A 20,930-nucleotide genomic window follows, 5' to 3' on the forward strand; every position below is an offset into this window, starting at 1 on the left:
GAAGTTTTTGTACTAGGGACATTTATTACCCTAAAGGCTATTAATGGTTCCAGGATGTGATTTAGTTTTTTAATGAAACTCAATATAATAAAATAATTAAGTTTCCCCTTTTATATAGCTGAAGACTGTTCACTAATCTTCTACTCAAACTGTAATGTAATTTGGAGATTAATCTGTAAAATCTGCTTTGTTCTTGGGAGACTGAGGTTCTTTTGTGATGATTGTAGGTATAGGGGAAGCCAATCTTCAGGAAGCAGAGACTCTTCTTGAACCCTACCTCCAGAAGTTTCCAAATGTATGTACTCGTGATAAATTTTACAAAAGCAAGTAATAAATACTCCCGTGATTAAAGTAGGGATTATTTATTTGCTTTTTCTTTTCCTCTCAAGGGTTCCATCATTTTGTTTTATGATGCCAGAATAGATATACTGAAAGGAAATTTTGAAAAGGTAATGAATTGTTATTCATTTATTATTAATTTTTTATTATCATAGTTCTAGATTTGTGTACTGTGTAACACTTCGGGATAAATTCAGTGCTTGCCTTGCTCAATTTAGTAGTCCCATTGATTTTAATTGGACAGATCTCTCTGGTTTTCCCTCCATTTGGGTTTGGGAAATGATGGTATAATAGAGTTTACTCCAGCCCTTAAGGTGGAACAGTTTCACAGTCTGGGTGATGAATTAATTTGCTCTGCCTTTGTGAAGTTCTCCAGTACCTAGCCCATTTATTTGCCCAAGGTGCTGGGGAGAGGATTTAGCTCATTAGTTAGCTAAGTAGCCATAGTTCTCATGTTGTACTGTAATTTAGTAAAATTATCATTTCCCTCTGTCATTATTCTATTTTACTGAAATGAACTGTAGGCACAGTCAACATTCCAAGAATGCATTGCTGCTCAGCAAGAGTGGAAACAGATTCATCACCTCTGTTATTGGGAACTGATGTGGTGCTACTCATTCCAGCAGAACTGGCTTCAAGCATATCGATATGCAGACCTGCTCTGCAAAGAGAGCAAGTGGTCTAAGGTAAATGGGCAGGTGGACATTATGATGATATGGCAGTAGCCACTCCATAGTTAAGGGTGCATTTCAGTTTCCATAATGAGCCCAATTTAAATCCATAAACAAAAGAATATTAGCCTTAAAAATGTAGGTTCAGTCTGTGGTGGAAATAGAATTTTGCTCTCAAATTTGAAGTAAACTAGTAAACAACGAGTTTGTGAATTTCAACACCAGAGTCCAAAAAAAGAAAGGAGGAGAGAGGGAAAAACAAAGTTCACTGGATTAATTTAATCAAGATCTAATGTACAAGAACAAAAGTTAGTTGATTAAACTCCTATTTTAAAAGTTACTAAAAAGTTAATCAAATAGTACCATCTGAACAGCTAGTCAGCTTCAAGGAGCTTAAAATAGGAAGCTCTTTCCAGTGAAGTTCCTTAGACAGACAACCTGCTAGGATATGGGTTCATGATGGTATGTTTAGAGATGGGCCTAACAAAAACCTTGAATCAAAACACCACCAAACCATGGAATAGGCTGGTCTGTCATCTCTGGCCTGAGTCTTTTCTCTTCAACTTAATACATAATAAATTAATCTACATATTTGGAAGAATAAACTCTCTCAAAATATTTTATTTTAATTTGTCAATGTTAATAGTCGATTAATTTGATAAAAATGGAATTTGGTATAAATCACAAGAAAAAGGAAACCTGGGGGGGCGGTTTTACAATTGTTCACCTGCCTCACTGCTGAAGGAAGGATGCCATGCTCGATAAACCAATGCTCTGATCTAATATTGTAAATCATATACTAATATAATGTTGTGGTGGGATTTGTTTGTTTTGGGTAGGCAATATATGTATTCCAGAAAGCTGCAATTTTGTGTATGCTTCCAGATGAGGATGTGAAAACAACTGGAGAAGATATTGTGTCTTTGTTCAGGTAAACTTTTATATTCTTACTAAAATGGGTAGAGCAGCTCGGCATATATAGCAACACTGAGTGCCATACTGCGGTTCCACATGGATTCTCATTGTTAAGGTGTGGAAGGCCTAGAGAACCAGTGACAAGGCTGAAGCTCTGGGCTAATATATTATTATGGGCTTAATCAGGATTCATTTATTTGGGAAATCAGTTTAACTGGAACACCTTCTGAGGAACTGATTTTTCTCAAACATAATAAATACCAATGACAGCTGCATAATTGGGATGATATTAGCAAACATTTAGCCAGCATCTGTTGGTTAAGTGGTGTTAAACTTGGTGTAAAGGTTTAAGCTTATAACTTTTAACACAAAAGTTAGCAAATCTAGTGAAAAGAAGTAAAGGTCAACTAAAGATTAAATGAAGAGATTATCACTCTTGTTTTTGCATTTTCATTTACATATATTTTATTTTGTTTAATTTATGTTTTATAACTTTTTTTTTAATGTTGCTTTCTAGGTGAGAGGCTTTTACCATAATAATCCTGATCATTGGCTGGGAACCACTTGTAAAAGGCACAGGAAACAAGGGATCTTAGGAATAGAAACTACTTCATGTCTTGAATTGGAGTGTTTCTATTTTATAAATAGAGAAACATTATAATTATTACCTTGTTTATTATCTATTTTTTCCCCATACAGACAAGTGGATGGTCTAAGACAAAGAATTGCAGGAAAATCTATCCCAACAGAAAAGTTAGCAGTGAGGAAAGCTCGACGTTATAATGGTGCTCAGCCAGTGAAGCTTATACTACCTGCCCTGGTATTGAAAGCTGCCTTCTTTCAGTTTGGATTAAATAACAAAATAAGTACTTATATCAAATAGGAAAAAGAACAAACTTTCAGGGAAAATATGTTGTTTTGCAATGTTAAAAAAATTCTGGTTACCTTTTCTCTTGAGAAACTTAAGCACCATCATGATATGGAGCAAGGATTTCAAATTTGGCTGTGGAGGTGGCCGTTGCCATCCATGTGAAAATCCAGCAAAAACTAGCCAAATTATAAACCTTTGAAAAATCTCAGTTCCAATATGCTCAGTAGTGACGACTTAGAATTAGTCACTGGAACTGAGAGCAAGGGCCAGATTGAGGGGAAATCTGCATGGTGAATCTAAGAATTCTGACACTGCTGATAAATCATGTGGGTGTTCAAATGATCCCAAATGATGGCATTTCTGGGTTTTTTGTTTGCTTTTTAAAAAAATCTAGGGAACTACACACAAACTATGTTAAAATAACATTGTTAAGGTTGCAATGTAAAGCACTCATAACTTCGGTAATGCCAGAGTTAACGTTGCCTGTGCAACCTTAATTCGCCTCTCTTGTGCATGATCACATACTATTTTTCCATATTTACAAGGTGGCCAGGAAACCCTAATTCTGGCACTTATTAACTTTACAATCATATATAGTGTATGCTGGAAAAGACATAATTAGCAGCCATCCAAATTATACTGTTGGTTAAATGTAGATATTGATCCAGTGGTTGTTCTTGTTTCTTTTGGCAGGAAATGATGTACGTCTGGAATGGATTTGCAATCGTAGGCAAAAGGGCTGACCTCACAGAAAGTTTACTGATAACAATTGAGAAAGAAGAAACTGCTTTACAGAATCAAACTAGTAAGTAGTCATTTAGGGTAAGAATGTAAAAAGCTATTCAGAAACCTTGTCAGTTAATTTTTTGTACCATGTTAATGTGTCTTGCAAGGAAAGAACTGGCTTGATATAAACTCCCCGGCTGATCTCATGGAATGTAATATTTGCTGTAATTATGGTTCGCAGTAGTATCTTTACTTACTGGTACTTTTAAAATGTCTTTGAAAATCAGGTTGGCTCCAAAAGGAGAGCATGGAAAACTGAGGAACTTGGTTATATTTTGGTAAGATATTGTTGGGTCTCAGAGAGAGAATTCTATTTCTGAGGAGTGATCTCTAGGAAAGGAACCAAATTGATCTTCCTTGAAAAATCTAAAAATATTTAACTCTCATTCAAGACATTCTTCCATAGTGTAACTGCATTGTGGAGGACACTGACCGATGATGAGTGAAACTTCTTGACTAATAGTAAATGACATAGCAATATCAATGGATTCACCTACCACACCCACAAGAAAGATAAAATTAGTAGTATTGCAGTGAGTACTAAAAGACAATAAAATTTAACTATTGACTGTAGAGAGAGTTTGTGGCTCTTGGAAGTGTGAATATTCAAAATAAATACTTTCAGACTCAAACAGCTGGTTCATAAATTAATAATAATTTATATAATATGAAAAGAAAGGCATATAAAAATAACACATGCACTTCAAAAGTTAATGGCTGTATTCACTTTCCCTGACCCAGGTTTCCTCCGATGGACGCTTTTGCCTATTAGCCAAGCAACACAGCTTCACTCGTTGCTGTTTTGCCTCAGCAGTACAGCTCTTTCCTGAGTTCTGGTATTAAAATGAATTGTATGGAGAATATAATTACGCCACATCAGTTTTCTCATGAACCTTAGCTACTCAAACAAATAAAAAGTTTATTTCTTCATTAATGTTCTATTTTAAAAAATTCTTGTTTAATACGAAGATTTTAACCACACTTTCCCCAGAAATTTAGAATAGAAATCCCTCACTCCACCTCCTGGTGAAAATGTCTGTGATTAAGTAATATATCATTAGTTAATGTGTGCACAGTGTTTTGAAAATATAAAACACTATAGAAGTGCTAACTAATATTATTATTAGACAAAGACATAAGGTCACAAAGTTTGGACCTGGACCGTACAACCCTCAGAGTTCAGAGGTGTTCAGGATCCTCAGTTATGGTATAAGCCCATTTCTAATTGCTGCTAGTAATAAAATCTCCTACATTTAAAAAAATAATGCCAAAATATCTCCACCTCAAGGTATAAAATTCCAGCCAGGCCAAGGCTTCAGTAAAGCCACCAAAAGCACTGAAGCCCCAACCTGGAGAACCTAACCTGGAGAACTATAAACAGTCCTTTGAACTCTGGGCTACAGGTAAGAACCAGGGAGAGACGGCAAAACAGTCTGAAAGCAGGAAATGGAAGGAATGGAATATCCTGGGTAGTAAAGAAAAACAAAGAGGTAAGTAGACAGCATGTGAACCCAAATTCTAATTCTAATTGTAATCTAAATAATGGTATCAATAATAATGGAAATTATACCACCTTTTCCTATGAGATTTTAATCCCTAATGAATAGAGAAAAGACACCCAAACAAAAATCAATCTACAACAGGTCAGAAACCAATATTAAAGGCAAGTCCACTATCCCATCTCTAAAATACTTCTCTTTCAGACAAAGCGAACCCGAACATGCCCCCCCCCCCTCTGAGTTTAACCAAAGTAAAGCACTGACTTTCTGCCTGAAAGTTGATTTTTTTTTCTAGTTTCCGTCCCTAAATATCATACTGTATTTTCAACAAAATAACTCTAATGGAGTGGAGGAAGTACTCATCACCATGGCTGTAAATCTGAAGGTGGAAGGCAATTTGGGGGAAAGTGATCATGAAATTATTCATTTCATGATTCTAAGGAAAGAAAGAAGTGAGAGCAACAGAATAAGGACAGTAGATTTCAAAAAGCAGACTTTAACAAACTCAGAGAAGTGTTACACAAGTCCCATGGGAAGAAAATCTAAGGGTATGTCTACACTACAAGAGTAGTTCGATTTAACTTAGGTCGAATTTGTGGATTCGACCTGATGAATTCGAATTTGTGTATCCACACTAAGGACACTAATTCGACTTTGTGAGTCCACACTAACGGCGCAAGCGTCGACATTGGAAGCGGTGCATTCTGGGCAGCTATCCCACAGTTCCCGCAGTCCCCGCTTCCCATTGGAATGCTGGGTAGAGCCCCCAATGCCTGCTGGGGGAAAAATGTGTCGAGGGTGGTTTTGGGTAACTCGTCATTCAACCGTCACTCCCGCCCTCTCTCCCTGAAAGCGCCGGCGGGAACTCTGTTCGCGCACTTTTCTGGTCAGTGACAGCGTGGACGCCACAGCACTGCGAGCATGGAGCCCGCTGCGATCATCGCTGCACTTATGGCCGTTGTCAACTCCTCGCACCTTATCGAACACCTCTTCCACAGTCAGCTGCTGAGAAATCGGGCGACGAGGCTCCGGCAGCGCGGTGAGGACATGAAGTGTGAGAGTGGCACAGACCTCTCACAAAGCATGGGATCCCGTGCTGCGGAGATCATGGTGGCAATGGGTCACGTTCATGCTATGGGATGGTGATTCTGGGCCCGGGAAACAAGCACGGACTGGTGGGACCGCATAGTGCTGCAGGTCTGGGATGAATCACAGTGGCTGCGAAACTTCAGGATGCGTAAGGGCACTTTCCTTGAACTGTGTGACTTGCTGGCCCCTGCCCTGAAGCGCCAGGACACCCGGATGCGAGCAGCCCTGAGTGTGCAGAAGCGAGTGGCCATAGCCCTCTGGAAACTTGCAACGCCAGACAGCTACCGGTCAGTAGCGAACCACTTTGGCGTGAGCAAATCTACCGTGGGGGTTGCTGTGATGCAAGTAGCCCACGCAATCGTTGACCTACTGCTCTCAAAGGTAGTGACCCTGGGAAATGTCCAGGTCGTCATAGATGGCTTCGCCGCGATGGGATTCCCAAACTGCGGTGGGGCTATAGATGGCACTCACATCCCTATCCTGGGACCGGCCCACCAGGCCAGCCAGTATATTAACCGAAAGGGCTACTTTTCAATGGTGCTGCAAGCACTGGTGGACCATAGGGGACGTTTTACCAACATCTACATCGGGTGGCCGGGCAAGGTTCATGACGCGTGTGTGTTCAGGAACTCTGGTCTGTTTAGACGCCTGCAGGAAGGTAGTTTCTTCCCGGACCACAAAGTAAGTGTTGGGGATGTGGAGATGCCTACAGTGATCCTCGGGGACCCAGCCTACCCGCTAATGCCCTGGCTCATGAAGCCCTATACAGGCGCCCTGGACAGTGACAAGGAGCTCTTCAACTACCGGCTGAGCAAGTGCAGAATGGTGGTGGAGTGTGCTTTCGGACGTCTCAAGGGGAGATGGAGGAGCTTACTCACTCGCTCGGATCTCAGCGAAACCAATATCCCCATTGTTATTGCAGCTTGCTGTGTGCTCCACAATCTCTGTGAGAGCAAGGGGGAGACCTTTATGGCGGGATGGGAGGTTGAGGCAAATCGCCTGGCTGCTGATTACGCTCAGCCAGACACCCGTGCGATTAGAAGAGCCCAGCGGGAAGCGCTGTGCATCCGGGAGGCTTTGAAAGCTAGGTTCCTCAGAGAGCAGGGTAACCTATGACTGTCCAGTCTCTTTACAGAGAAGCTGAACCTGTCCCTGTTTCAGTTACTATTGACTTTTTTCAGCGGTTACATACCCCGTTCACCAGGTTTCCCCCCTTCCAACAGATGTTTAAAAATAAAGTTATTGGAACATTTTTAATTAACAAAGTTTTCTTTACTAACGAATTCTCGTTGAAGGGTTCCAACAGGGACGCAGACTGTGGTGGGTACGGTGTGCAGTGATGTACAGACCGCTTCTACACTCGAGGACTGACAGGCTCCTGCTCCTACAGCGGTCTCTGGGGGGAGGATGGTTACCGGAGGGTGTGCAGGAAGGGGTGGGTTTGCAGGAAGGGGTGAGGGGTGTGTGGGAAGGGTGAGTAGGTGTGGGGGGATGATGGCTCTGGCTGGGGCTCAGGGCATCGGAGAGGTTCATGGCTAGGGTGGAAGGGCATGGTAAGGGCAGCCTGCCTTGCCATTTGTGGATGCCAGGCGCTTGGACCCTGGGGCAACATACACCTCCCAGACTGACCTGGGGCAGAAGACACCTCGCAGAGTGACCCGGGTGCCTAGTGACTGCACTCTGTGTGTGACCTGCTGTTGATCCTGCCCCCATGTCTGTACCCTGTTAATGGTGGCTGTCCTATGCAATTAACAAACCCCTCCCCCCCCTTCACACAAAGTCTTCTGCAAAGAAACATGACGGAAACAGTAATGAACAGCAAACTATTTTTAATACTCAACTACACAGTTGGGGGATGAAACTGGGATTTGGGATCGGGTGAGCCAGGAAGGCAAGCAATTCTCATACTTTAGGGAATGAGAGCTGTTTGGTACATGAGCGCTCTGCTGGGGTGGAGTGACAGTTTTCACGGCCCCTAGCGCCCCTCCTTCTTGTGATTTTGGGTGAGGGGGGGACAGGACTTTGTGGCGGGGGAGGGCAGTTGCAGATACAGTTCAGGGGGGCTCTCTGCTCCTGCCTGCGGTCCTGCAGAACATCCACAAGGCACCGGAGCGTGTCCGTTTGCTCCCTCATTAGTCCAAGCAGCGTTTGAGTTGCCTGCTGGTCTTCCTGCCGCCACCTGTCCTCCCGTTCTCTGTGTGAGCGCTGCTGCTGAGAGAGGGTCTTCCTCCACTGGCTCTGCTGGGCCGCCTCGGCTCTGGAGCAGGCCATCAGTTCAGCGAACATCTCGTCCCGAGTCTTTTTCTTTCGCCGCCTAATCTGCGCCAGCCTCTGTGAGGGGGATGCCGGGGCAGTTCGGGAAAGAGCCGCAGCTGTGTGATGTGAAAAAGGAAGTTATTTCCTTGCAAAGATACATGTTTGCGAACACTGAACACAGTCTACTCAGTTTCTGTGAACAAGACCATACAGGGCACCTAATCTCATGTGCTCTCAGGACAAGTTCGAATTTTCGGCATTCGCTTTCATTGCCTGGGGTCTTGCACTGGAGGTCGGACAAGCGGGGCAGGACAGCAGAATCCGTGTAGCAGCCAGGCCTGGTAAGCCGTAAACTTTAGGCTGCTTAACAGTTAATGGATAGCAGTGCCCTCCTGCTGCAGGCAATCTGGAAAGCATAAAGTCTGACCCTGTTCCAGCCCCTCGCGGCTGTCCCCGGGAAAGATCCCTGTATGCTTTTCCTTTGCAGCCTCCACCACGTGGCTGTTAAACGACGGTCATTGTTATGCAAAGGAAAAGTCAAGCATTCACAATAGTAACATTAAAGTAATTCCCCTAATTAGATGCAGCAGTCGCCGAGCGAGATCACCCTGAGGCGGGTCTCCAGGAGAAACAGAGAGCGCATGCTGCGTGAATCCCTGCACAGACCAGGGCCCTATGCTGCCATGCTGGTCCAGGCAATGCTCCCACTATACCTCAGGATGGCCTGGCGCGGAAGAGTGTGCTTCCACGGAGCACCCAATAAGGCACCTCTCCCCAGGAACCTCCTGCGGAGGCTTTTCGAGTACCTCTCCGAGAGCTTCGTGGAACTGTCCCAAGAGGATTTCTGTTCGATCCTTATATGCATTGACCTTCTTTTCATATAGTTTTTATTCCTGTTTTGTTAAAAAATAAATGTTTACATGTTTATAGCACTTACCGACTGATCCTTCCCCTGATTCGGAGTCCGGGTTAACAGCCGGGGAGGGTTGGTAGGGGATCTCAGTGAGGGTGATGAAGAGATCCTGGCTGTCGGGGAAAGCAGTATTGTAACCGCTGTCGCCTGCCTCGTCCTCCACAAACCCTTCCTCATCTTCCCCATCGGCGAACATCGCCGAGGAACTGCCCGTCGACACTATCCCATCCTCAGAGTCCACGGTCACTGGTGGGGCAGTGGTGGCAGACCCACCGAGAATGGCATGCAGTGCCTCGTAGAAGCGGCATGTCTGGGGCTGGGCTCCGGAGCGTCCGTTTGCCGCTTTGATTTTTTGGTAGCCTTGTCTCAGGTCCTTGATTTTCACGCGGCACTGTGTTGCATCCCGGCTGTATCCTCTGAGTGCCAAGGCTTTGGAGACCTTCTCGTAGGTCTTTGCATTCCTTTTTTTGGAGCGCAGCTCCGAAAGCACAGACTCATCGCCCCACGCAGCGATCAGATCCAAGACTTCCCGGTCAGTCCATGCTGGGGCCCTCTTTCTGCTCTGAGATTGCATGGACTCCTCTGCTGGAGAGCTCTGCATCGCTGCCAGTGCTGCTGAGCTTGCCACGATGTCCAACCAGGAATTGAGATTCCAACTGGCCAGACAGGAAAAGGAATTCAAATTTTCCCGGGGCTTTTCCTGTATGGCTGATCAGAACATCTGAGCTCGGACTGCTGTCCAGAGCGTCAACACAGTGGTGCACTGTGGGATAGCTCCCGGAGGTACTAAGTTCGATTTGCATCCACACCTAGCCTAATTCGACATAGCCATGTCGAATTTAGCGCTACTCCCCTCATCGGGGTGGAGTACCGAATTCGAACTAAAGAGCCCTCTAGGTCGAATTAAATGGCTTCCTGGTGTGGACGGGTGCGCGGTTAATTCGAATTAATGCTGCTAAATTCGAATTAAAGTCCTAGTGTAGACCAGGCCTAAGGGATAAAGGAGTTCAGGACAGCTGGCAGTTTCTAGAGGAGATGATATTAAATGTACAAGGGCAAACTCTCCCAATGCAAAAGAAAAATAGGAAGAATATGGCTCCATCAGGCACTTTTTAATGACCTGAAAATCAAAAAGGAATCCCATTAAAAGTGGAAACATGAACAAATTGCTAAACAAGAGTACAAATAAATAGCACAAGTATGTAAGGACAAAATCAGAAAGACTAAGGCACAGAATGAGTTATACCTAGCAAGGGACATAAAATGCAATAAGAGGAAGTTCTTTAAATACATTAAGAGCAAGAGAGAGACATGGGGAAATGTAAGTTATCTAGTGGGGAAGGAGAGATGATAACTGATGATCAATAAGGCTGAGGTGCTTAATGCCTGTTTTGCTTCAGTCTTTTCTAAAAGGGTTAATGGTGACCGGCTATTCAACACAATTAATATTAACAGCAAGGGGAAGTAATGGAAGCCAAAATAGGTAAAGAACAGGTTCAAGAATATTTAGATAAGTTAGATGTATTCAAATAAGTAGGGCCTGATGAAATTCATCTTAGGGTAGTTAAGGAACTAGCTGAAGTAATCTCAGCACTATTAGCAATTATCTTTGAGAACTCATGGAGAACAGGTGAGGTCTCAGAGGACTAGAAAAGGGCAAACTTAGTACCTATCTTTAAAAAGGGGAACAAGAGGACCTGGAGAATTATAGAACAGTCAGCCTAACTTTGATACTTGGAAAGATACTGGAACACATTATTAAACTTTAAATGTGTAAACACTTAGAGGATAATAGGGTTATAAAGAATAGCTAGCATGCATTTCTCAAGAACAAATCATGCCCAACCCAATCTAATTTCTTCTTTGATAGGGTTACAGATATGGGGGAAGCAGTAGACGTGATATATCTTCATTTTAGTAGGCCTTTTCATGCAGTCCCACATGACAGTCTCATAAGAAAATTAGGAAAATGTGGTCTAGATGGAATTACTGTAAGGTGTGTGCAAAACTTGTTGAAAGACTATACTGAAAGAATAGTTATCAATGATTTGCTCTCAAACTGGGAGGATGTATCTAGTGGGGTCCCACAAGGGTCAGTCCTGTATACAGTTGTATTCTATATTTTCATCAATGACTTGGATAATGGAGTGGAGAGTATGCTTCTAAAAATTTGCAGATGACACCAAGCTGGGAGAGGTTGCAAGCACTTTGGAGGACAGCATTAGAATTCAAAATGACCATGACAAATTGGAGCGCTGATCTGAAATCAACAAGATGAAAGTCAATAAAGACAAATACAAAGTATTACACTTAGGAAGGAAAAAGGAAATGCACAACTACAAAATGTGGAATAACTAGATAAGTGGTAGTACTGCTGAAAAGGATCTTGGCAGTTTAGTGGATCACAATCTGAATGAGTCGTCAATGTGATGCAATTGCAAAAAAAAGGCTAATATCATTCTAGGGTGCATTTACTGGAGTGTAGTATGTAAGACACAGGAGATATTTGTTCTGCTCTACTTGGCACTGGTGAGGCCTCAGCTGGAGTACTGTATCCTATTCTGGGCAACATACTTTAGGAAAGATGTGTTTAAGCTGGTAAGAGGCCAGAGGAGAGCAATAAAAATAGCAGGTTTAGAAAACCTGATCTGTGGGGAAAGGATCAAAAAACTGGGCATGTTTAGTCTTGAGAAAAGAAGATTAAGGGGGGACCTAATAACAATCTTCAAATAAGTTAGGGGCTGATTTTAAAGAGGACTGTGATCTATTGTTTTCCATGTCCACTGACAGTAGGACAAGAAGTAATGGGCTTAAACTGCAGCAAGGGAAATTTTGGTTGTTTATTAGGAAAATCTTTCTAACAATAAGCATAGTTAAGCACTGAAATAGGCTTCCAAGGGAGGTTCTGGAATCCCTGTCATTGGAGGTTTTTAAGAACAGGTTGGACAAACATCTGTCAGGGATGGTCTACAATAGAGAGACAAGGTGTGGGACAAAATATCTTTTATTGGATCAACTTCTGTTGGTGAGAGAGACAAGTTTTTAGGCTTACAGAGCTCTTCTTCAGATCTGGGAAAAGTACTCAGAGAGTCACAGCAAATAAAAGGTGGACCAGATTGTAGCATATATTCCAAGGGACCATTCAAGGTGAAGTGGCCTGTTAACACCCCTCCAGTCAGAGGGGAAAGGCAGCTGGGGTGGTTGTTAGTGAGTTATAGATTGTTATAATAACCAATAAATCCAGTGTCTTTCTGTAGTCCATGATTGTTAGTGTCTAATAAAATTATGAAATTTAAGCTCACAGGCTTGTCTTTTGAAAGTGTTGTGCAGGTTTCCTTTGGGGATGAGGACTGATATAAAATGATTACTTTTGTGAAAAGTGTTCACCCATAGGTGATGAACCTGGGAGCTTAAATTCATAACTTTGCTAGACATTAAAAAACATGGACTGACCAGAGACCTTGGATTTATGGCTTATGACTAGAGGGGTTTTAACGGGCCACTTCATGTTGAATGGTCCCTTGAAATATGTGTTAACTTCTTCTACTAAACGATCTGTTCCACCTTGTATTTTGGTATGGCATTCTGAGTACATTTCCCAGGCCTGAAGAGCTCTGTGTAAGCTCAAACACTTCTCTCTCTCACCACTTTGTCCAATAAAATATATTACCTTACCCACCTTGTTGCTGTAATACCTGGGACTATCACAGCTACAACAATACTGCATACAGCAAGGAATGGTCTAGGTTTACTTGGTCTTGCCTCAACACAAGGGGCTAGACAGGATGGCTGCTCAAGGTCCCTTTCAGCTCTACTTTTCCATTATTCTGTGCTCTGAGGTTTTTTTTTCTTTTACTGACATAAAACCCTAAAATTTGGAGTTATACCACAAACCTTTCAGATTTAGCACGGCACATATGAAACTATAATTTTATTTTTTGCTTCCCTGAAGTCTTTTAGAGTTGACTCCAAAATCTCCAGTTATGACTTGCCCACATTTGAAATGTAGATTGCATGTTCGTGTATGAAGGGACCTTGTCACCTAGAAATATAAAATTAAACAAAGATTTAAAAGAAATTTCAAGTCTTACACCCACCCTTGAGTCCTCCTGCCAATTTTTGTTTTTTTTAATTGCATCTTATTATTTTAAAATGTCTTCCTCTCCCTGAGCTGAGGTGAGCCTTCTCTCCAGGTAAACTGCCTCCTGTATTGTTTACTTTATAACATTATGCCTCAGTCTCTTCTCTTTCTCCTGGGAGTATTTAGCATGACACTCTTTACCCCTTGTCTTGGCTTAGCCTAGGATGTTATCTATGAAGTAAGAGTTGTGTAGGTGAAAGGCAAGGGTTGGCATCCAGCTCTCAGCAGTGCTCTGATGAATAAGGGGTGAATGATGGGGTGAAGGACAAGTAGGCAAATCACACAGGTAGCCTGGATTGTTTTGTCTGTACAGTCACCTGAATCATTCATATTGTAGACAAATGTGACACATTCCATGAATCTGCTAGTGTGACATTAAAGTTCATAATTTGTAACAATTGGGAAATTAATATAACTATTAAATTTATATAATTTAAAGATTAAAAACATGCTTAGTAAGTTTTAACAATAAAATAGTAAATGTAGTCAGCCATTTTGACTTGCTTACACCCAGTCTGAATGTGGCCCAGTGTTACGCTTTCATCCATTGTCAAAATGTTCATCTTCTGCCAAATCAGTCTTGCACCAGTCAGATCTTAAGTGATTTATTTACTGTTGCATGCCACTTTACAACCAAAATGCAAATACATTTAAGACAGACATTTGCAGATAAAATGATGTTAATATGAAAAGTTCTTTTGTACAGTCTTTTTGTTCACTATCCAGACCTGGACACTAAGCTATAAGACAAGATGGGTCCCTCCATAATCAACTGAATTAGAGAATGTGTCTCTTGAAAAGAAAAGCATAATTAGTCTGTCATGGTACTTTTGTTTCATGAACACACATAAAAGTTTTATTTGGGCATTTGTATGCAGTTCTGTTTGCACAACAAAACTTTACTAAAATTCATAGCAAGGAGCAGACTGAGAAAAAGAAAATATAATTTCTGATGTTCTGAAATGGCTTGCAGAGACATTCTACCAATTCACCATCATTCCTGTGTATTCTTTCCCAAATGAAAATAATGTACTCATAATTTAAAAGAAAATCTGAAATATTTTGGGTGATGGTTTTGCAGCTTTATTATATACTCAGAATAGAATTCACGTAGATAAAGTTGGACTGCAAGAAGGTTCTGTCTACCATTTATTGCCAGACTGTCGCTATTAACTTCATGTAATCTTCAAGTGCTATTATAATGGTAGCACTTTGGCTTACTAATTTTTATCTCTGGGAGGAAATCTCAGGAACACAGCAGTTGAAATAGAAAACAGTGAAGACTGACAGTGGTCAATATCTGCCCCCAAATATCTGCAAGAAATAGTCCCTGGAGGAGACATTGACCTGATTTTGACATTTGATCACTGCTCAGTTTTACAAAGAAATGCAAAATAGCCATTTCACCCCACCTTACCTACATGTACCTGGTAGTGAAAATCATGGACTTTTGCATCATTATATAAAGGGATCAAAACTAATATTTAAAAGCAGACAGAAAAAATCTTAAACAGTGAAAAATATTTCAAGTTGCTTTTGTGTTCCATGTTTTCAGAACTGTTTGTATAGTTTTATTTGGCAGACCATTTAAAAAAAATTGATGTAACCTCAGAGAATTGGTAATTAGTTGTAAACAAGATGATCTGAAAGGAGTGTGTTTTGCTTCCTGAATCATTAATGTATGTGCAGCCATCTGTTTGTCCATATGTGTGCTTTCTTTGCTTTTCTTCACTGCAGCCAACAAATATTATAAGCCAACACAACAAGAAAGGGGACTGCACTTGTTATTACTTTACTTCTGAAACACTTCACAAAACTCCTTCATGTGATGTCTTTGGTCCTGTTGCACAGACGCTGTGTTTGCATAAATCTTCTTTGTTAAATTCACTTGCTGTTGGAACTCTGCTAATGCAGCTCCTCCAGTGGTGGTAATGGTGGGAGCACTAACAATGGCTTCCAGCGTTTTAATTACCATACCTTTTCACCCTGCTTAGAGTTCTAAAGAAGAGGGTGTTAAAAACAATGGCAGCCAATATACACAAACACTCCTATTGTTGGCTCTGGTAGAGTTGCACCAATAGTTTGGAATGGTGGGAGATTTTAAGAAAAAACTTATCCACGTGGTGAATTACTGCACAGCAAGCCAAGGTGTGAATCTACAGGACACCAGCTTGCCACACAGTACCATCTCATGTGGACACAGCTGTAGCACAGTGAATGTCCTGGAGTGTGACTTAGCATAGCATGCTGTGCTTTGAAGTAGTAGCATGTTTCAGTTTTCACTGAAAAGGTTAATAGCAATTGGTCGTCTAACATATTGAATGCCAGTGAAAATGAGGTAGGATCAGAGGCTAAAATAGGGAAAGAACAAGTTAAAAATTACTTAGACAAGTTAGATGTCTTCACGTCACCAGGGCCTGATTAAATACATCCTAGAATACTCAAGAGGTTGACCAAGAAGATATCTGAGCCATTAGCGATTATCTTTGAAAACTCATGGAAGATGGGAGAGATTCCAGAGGACTAGAAAAGGGCAAAGATAGTGCCAATCTATAAAAAAAGGAAATGAGAACAACTTGGGGAATTACAGACCCATCATCTTAACTTCAGCACCCAGAAAGATAATGGAGCAAATAATTAAGCAATCAGTTTGCAAACACCTGGAAGATAATAAGGTGATAAGTAACAGTCAACATGGATTTGTCAAGAACAAATAATGACAAACCAACTTAATAGCTTTCTTAGATAGGAAAACTAGCTTTGTGGAGAGGATGAAAGTGGTAGATGTGGTATATCTTGACTTTAGTAAGGCTTTTGATACTGTCTCACATGACCTTCTCATAAACAAACTAAGGAAATACAACCTAGATGGAACTACTATAAGGTGGCTGCATAACTGGCTAGAAAACCATTCCCACAGAGTAGTTATCAGTGGTTCACAGTCAAGCTGGAAGGGTATATCTAATATGGTCTTGCAGGGATCAGTTCTGGGTCTGGTTCTGTTCAATATCTTAATGATTTTGATAATGGCATAAAGAGTACACTTATAAAGTTAGCAGACGATATCAACCTGGGAGGAATTTCAGGTGCTTTGGTGGATAAAATTAAAAATTTAAAATGATCTGGACAAACTGGAGAAATGGTCTGAAGTAAATAGGATGAAATTCAATAAGGACAAATGCAAAGTACTCCACTTAAGAAGGAACAATCAATTGCACACATACAAAATGGCATATGGCTGCCTAGGAAAGAGTACTGCAAAAAGGGATCCGGGGTCATAGTGGATCACAAGCTAAATATGAGTCAACAGTGTAACACTGTTGCAAAAAACCTGAAACATTCTGGGATGTATTAGCAGGAGTATTGTAAGCAAGATACAAAAAGTAATTCTTCCTCTCTACTCTGTGCTGATTAGGCATCAAATTGAGTATTGTATCCAGTTCTAGGCACCACATTTCAGGAAAAATGTGGACAAATTGGAGAGAGTCCAGAGAAGAGCAACAAAACGATTAAAGGTCTAGGAAAACATGACCTATGAGAGAAGATGGAAACAATTGGTTTTTTTCAGTCTGGAGAAGAGAAGACCGAGGAGGGGCATGATAACAGTTTTCAAATACATAAAAGGTTGTTACAAGGAGGGAGGAGAAAAATTATTCTCCTTAACCTCTGAGGATAGGACAAGAAGCAATGGGCTTAAATTGCAGTAAGGGCAGTTAAGATTAGACATTAGACAAAACTTCCTAACTGTCAGGGTGGTTAAGCACTGGAATAAATTGCCTAGGGGCGTTGTGGAATCTCCATCATTGACGATTTTTAAGAGCAGATTGGACGAACACCTGTCAGAGATTGTCTAGATAATACTTAGTCCTGCCATGAGTGCAGGGGACCAGACTAGATGACTTCTCAAGATCCCTTCCAGTCCTATGATTCTATGTTAGGCCACACCCAGGGACTTTCACTGCACTGTAGCAGTGTTCACATTACAGTACATTACAGTGCACCAGCTTGCTGTTCAATAGATTGATACCTTGGATTGCTGCATAGTAACTTGCTGTGTGTGCAGAGCTTCAGACTTATTAACAGTGGGGCTGATTCTACAGTTTCTTGTACCTAGTATAAAGTGTGTGTAAAGTGCTTCCATTTTGATTAGATAAGAGTTTGTTTACTTTGCATGGGTTTAAATGACTTCCTAACATGGAGGACAGTGGAGAACCAGGTCCACTGTTTTGATTTCTTATTTTCCAGAATCAGTGTATTGATATGCTTGGAATTTGCTCTTCAGATCCTTATTAGGCACTATTCAAAATTTGTGTAGAGGATTATATATGTTCTTGTGTGGCTGCAAAATTTGATATAGCCATACTTTCAAAAGTTTTGCCTATCTCTTACTACTAATCCCTTTAGCCTTTTTCTTTCTATTTCCATGTATATCTCTGAAATTTGTCTGTGTTTTTGTTTTAAAGGTCGCACTGAATATTTTATAGATGACTTGTGCTTGCTGCAGTTACTAAAAGGCCTTTGTTTGAAACACCTAGGAAGACTCTTGCAAGCTGAACTGTGTTTTAATCAAGTTATCCAAAGGTAAAAAAATAAAATAAAGCTATAGTTTATATTTTATATTATAGTTTATATTTTAGCTTTATATGTTGTTAACAAAAAATACCGATGAACTAGTAGTAACAAATGATAAACAGTTGATTGTTAATGTTATAAATGAAGAAAATCTGTCTGGATAAGCATTGAGCTGACATTCTTAGTAGCTAGTAAAATGAAGAAAACATTGGATTCTTAATTTTGCAGGTGAAAGTGGTAGCAACTTTAATTTAAGAAATCATAATCTACAGAATATCTCTAATTCCTGGTGTAGAAAGACAAAACCCCAGTCAAATCCAATGGAGTTACACTCATTTATACCAGTAGTTGAATTTAGCCCACTGAATGCAAATACACAAGTGCTAACTGCAAATTCAGTTTCAAATAACAATAAAACTCAAAAATAAATTTGTGTAATAGAAATAGGCTTTTAAAACAGTGTTATCTTTTTCCACAAGGTTAGGCAGGTGGGGAACTGTTAGTGCTGATTATGTAAAACAGGCTCATAGTACTGTTACCTCATCTGCTCCCTCACACCCCTTAGCCATTTGTCTGTTCCTTTCACCTTTTTCGTGTTATCATTGGGCTAGATTGCACGCTCCTTGGTACATATTGGTACAGTACCCAGAACATGTGGCACTAATTCTTAAGTGCCTATAGACTGACTCTACTGTAATGCAAATAATAACCAGAAGAATGAGAAGTCCAGCAGGATATCAGATCATCTTATAAACTACATTAATTACTCTATTACCTCATCTAAAAGGCCTCAGGATGAAATTCAGCATAGATAGGGCAGTTGAAGACAAGCCAGTGAGTGCCTACAAAGGTTCTTCTTATGCAGACCTAGTGTCCAAATGCTCCCCCAAAGGGCATGGATGAGCACTGGCCGAAGCTATGGAGTGGCTACACTTGTGACTCCATGGCCTACTTACTACTTGTGGAAATGAGTCAGTTCTGTCTCTTCAGAAAACTCATGTCATTTCCTGCATGAAATAGAATTCCTCAAGGAGGGTGTGTGGGATGGAGAGATTTCACTCAGAGTTTTATCATGCAGTAGAAGAGTAGTTTTGAAAACCCACATATACTTGCAGAAATAGAAAACATCTTTGTTGTTCAGTTCTAATTAATAAAGACCAAAGATCAAATGATAATTGAAAAATAATCACATTTAAGAAAAGAAGAAAGAGTAAGTTTGCTTCTAATATCTCTGCCACCTTTCTCTGTCACATCTGACCTTCTGTTACCATATCTCAGAATAGAGACAGAGACTATGTAAGGCATACTGTAATTGTCTCTAGGCTGTAACCAATTTCAAGGAATGTAGTCTTTAAAATTCCCTCTTGGGTACAGTGTTTGTGGCACACTGTCAGGATTTAGGACTAGTACTGGTTGAAAAATTTAAAACAGTTTCCCTTTGGAAAATGAGATTTTATTGAAATAAAATAATTTTCTGCATGAAAAGATCGATATTGGTAGAATGGTTTGCAAATACTGGTTCAAGCTGGGTTTTCTCGTGACTAGGAGACAAAGAAAGGGCTTTTGGTATAAAAAGGTGATCTTGAACTGCAAACAAACAGGGCCTTCTGTTCAAAGGGGTCCCCCAACTCTTGCAGAAGAGTTGGAAAGACTTTTGGCCTAATAGGGCCCTATAAGACTGGTGGATGTGTTAACTTAGAAAGAGCAGTGTGGTAACTGGTAACTGCTGGCAGTACACCTTGGAGAGAAATCAAAGCACAGGCACTGGACTTCAGGCAAACTGGTTTGTTGGAGATACCACATGCTCAGAGACAGGTGATGGCTGGATACCTGACTGGGCACTTCTGTAGTCCCTCTCTGTGTTCCACTCTAAGTGCACTTCTCCTGATACTGTGACAGCAGTTGTCTCAGAGAAAGCTAGGTACAAAGTGTGATATTGAACTGTTTGTAAATACAGTTCTCCCTCAAAATTTTTTGCTTTGAGTTAAGCCACTGATAACACAATGAAGGCCAGTTCCAGGAAACTAGTAAGTTGGATAGGAACCTACCCCCGTGTACATTACATTAGTTATAAAGTGCAGACCTCTCTAATCGTCAGCAGTGGTTCTCAACCAGGGATATGTGTACACAGAGGTCTTCCGGGGGTACATCAGCTCATCTAGATATTTGCCTAGTTTTACAACAGACTACATAAAAAGCACTAGTAAAGTTAGTACAAACTAAAATTTTATACAATGACTTGTTTATACTGTTTTATATACTGTACACTGAAATGCAAGTACATTATTTATATTCCAATTGATTTATTTTATAATTATATGGTAAAAATGAGAAAATAAGCCAATTTTCAGCAATAGTGTGGCTGTGACACTTTTGTATTTTTATGTCTGATTTTGTAAGCAAGTAATTTTTAAGTGAGGTGTAACTTGGGGGTATGCAAGACAAATCAGACTCCTGAAATGGGTACAGTAGTCTGGAAAGGTTGAGAGCCCCTGATCTACAGAATCTCAACAGTCTCCATAAATAAAATTTGGTTAGCTAAAGGGGGGTGAGGAATGTACATTTGATTTCCTTTTTTCATTTATGTTGCTTGTTTTGTAAAGATGTACAAAATAAATCAAAGCCGTGGAAAATGAATTTAGAATTTGTGTGGTGGTGGTGATTTTAGTGTGAACGTATTGATTATATATAAAGTACAAAGAACAATTAGCAGCTATTTTTAAAAGTATATTATTCTAGAAGGACTGTTTTAAATACTTTTATAATTTTCTGTGACTTAGTGAGCTAATCATAATAATTTGCACTTATCTGGTGCCCTTTAGATATGTTAGATGCCTTAAAGGAGTGTTATGATGATTAATTGATGTGTCTTTATGGA

At 40.6% G+C, this 20,930-nt stretch overlaps 1 protein-coding gene across 2 annotated transcripts in view; it reads left to right on the forward strand.

Moving 5' to 3' along the window:
- TTC39B (tetratricopeptide repeat domain 39B) overlaps positions 1-20,930 on the forward strand; it is a 109,206-nt gene that overhangs the window by 82,277 nt on the left and 5,999 nt on the right. Inside the window, exons 11-17 of one of the 2 annotated variants that reach the window (XM_045022459.1) lie at positions 228-295; positions 390-449; positions 864-1,025; positions 1,850-1,941; positions 2,625-2,745; positions 3,490-3,601; positions 17,944-18,061. In XM_045022459.1, the coding sequence (XP_044878394.1) occupies positions 228-295; positions 390-449; positions 864-1,025; positions 1,850-1,941; positions 2,625-2,745; positions 3,490-3,601; positions 17,944-18,061 (733 nt within the window). Of the gene's footprint in view, positions 1-227; positions 296-389; positions 450-863; positions 1,026-1,849; positions 1,942-2,624; positions 2,746-3,489; positions 3,602-4,323; positions 4,450-17,943; positions 18,062-20,930 lie in introns of those variants that run through there. The other variant, XM_045022460.1, reaches the window with a different exon arrangement.

The sequence above is a fragment of the Mauremys mutica genome, chromosome 6 (assembly GCF_020497125.1).
Source record: "Mauremys mutica isolate MM-2020 ecotype Southern chromosome 6, ASM2049712v1, whole genome shotgun sequence".
Taxonomy (NCBI): Eukaryota; Metazoa; Chordata; order Testudines; family Geoemydidae; genus Mauremys; species Mauremys mutica.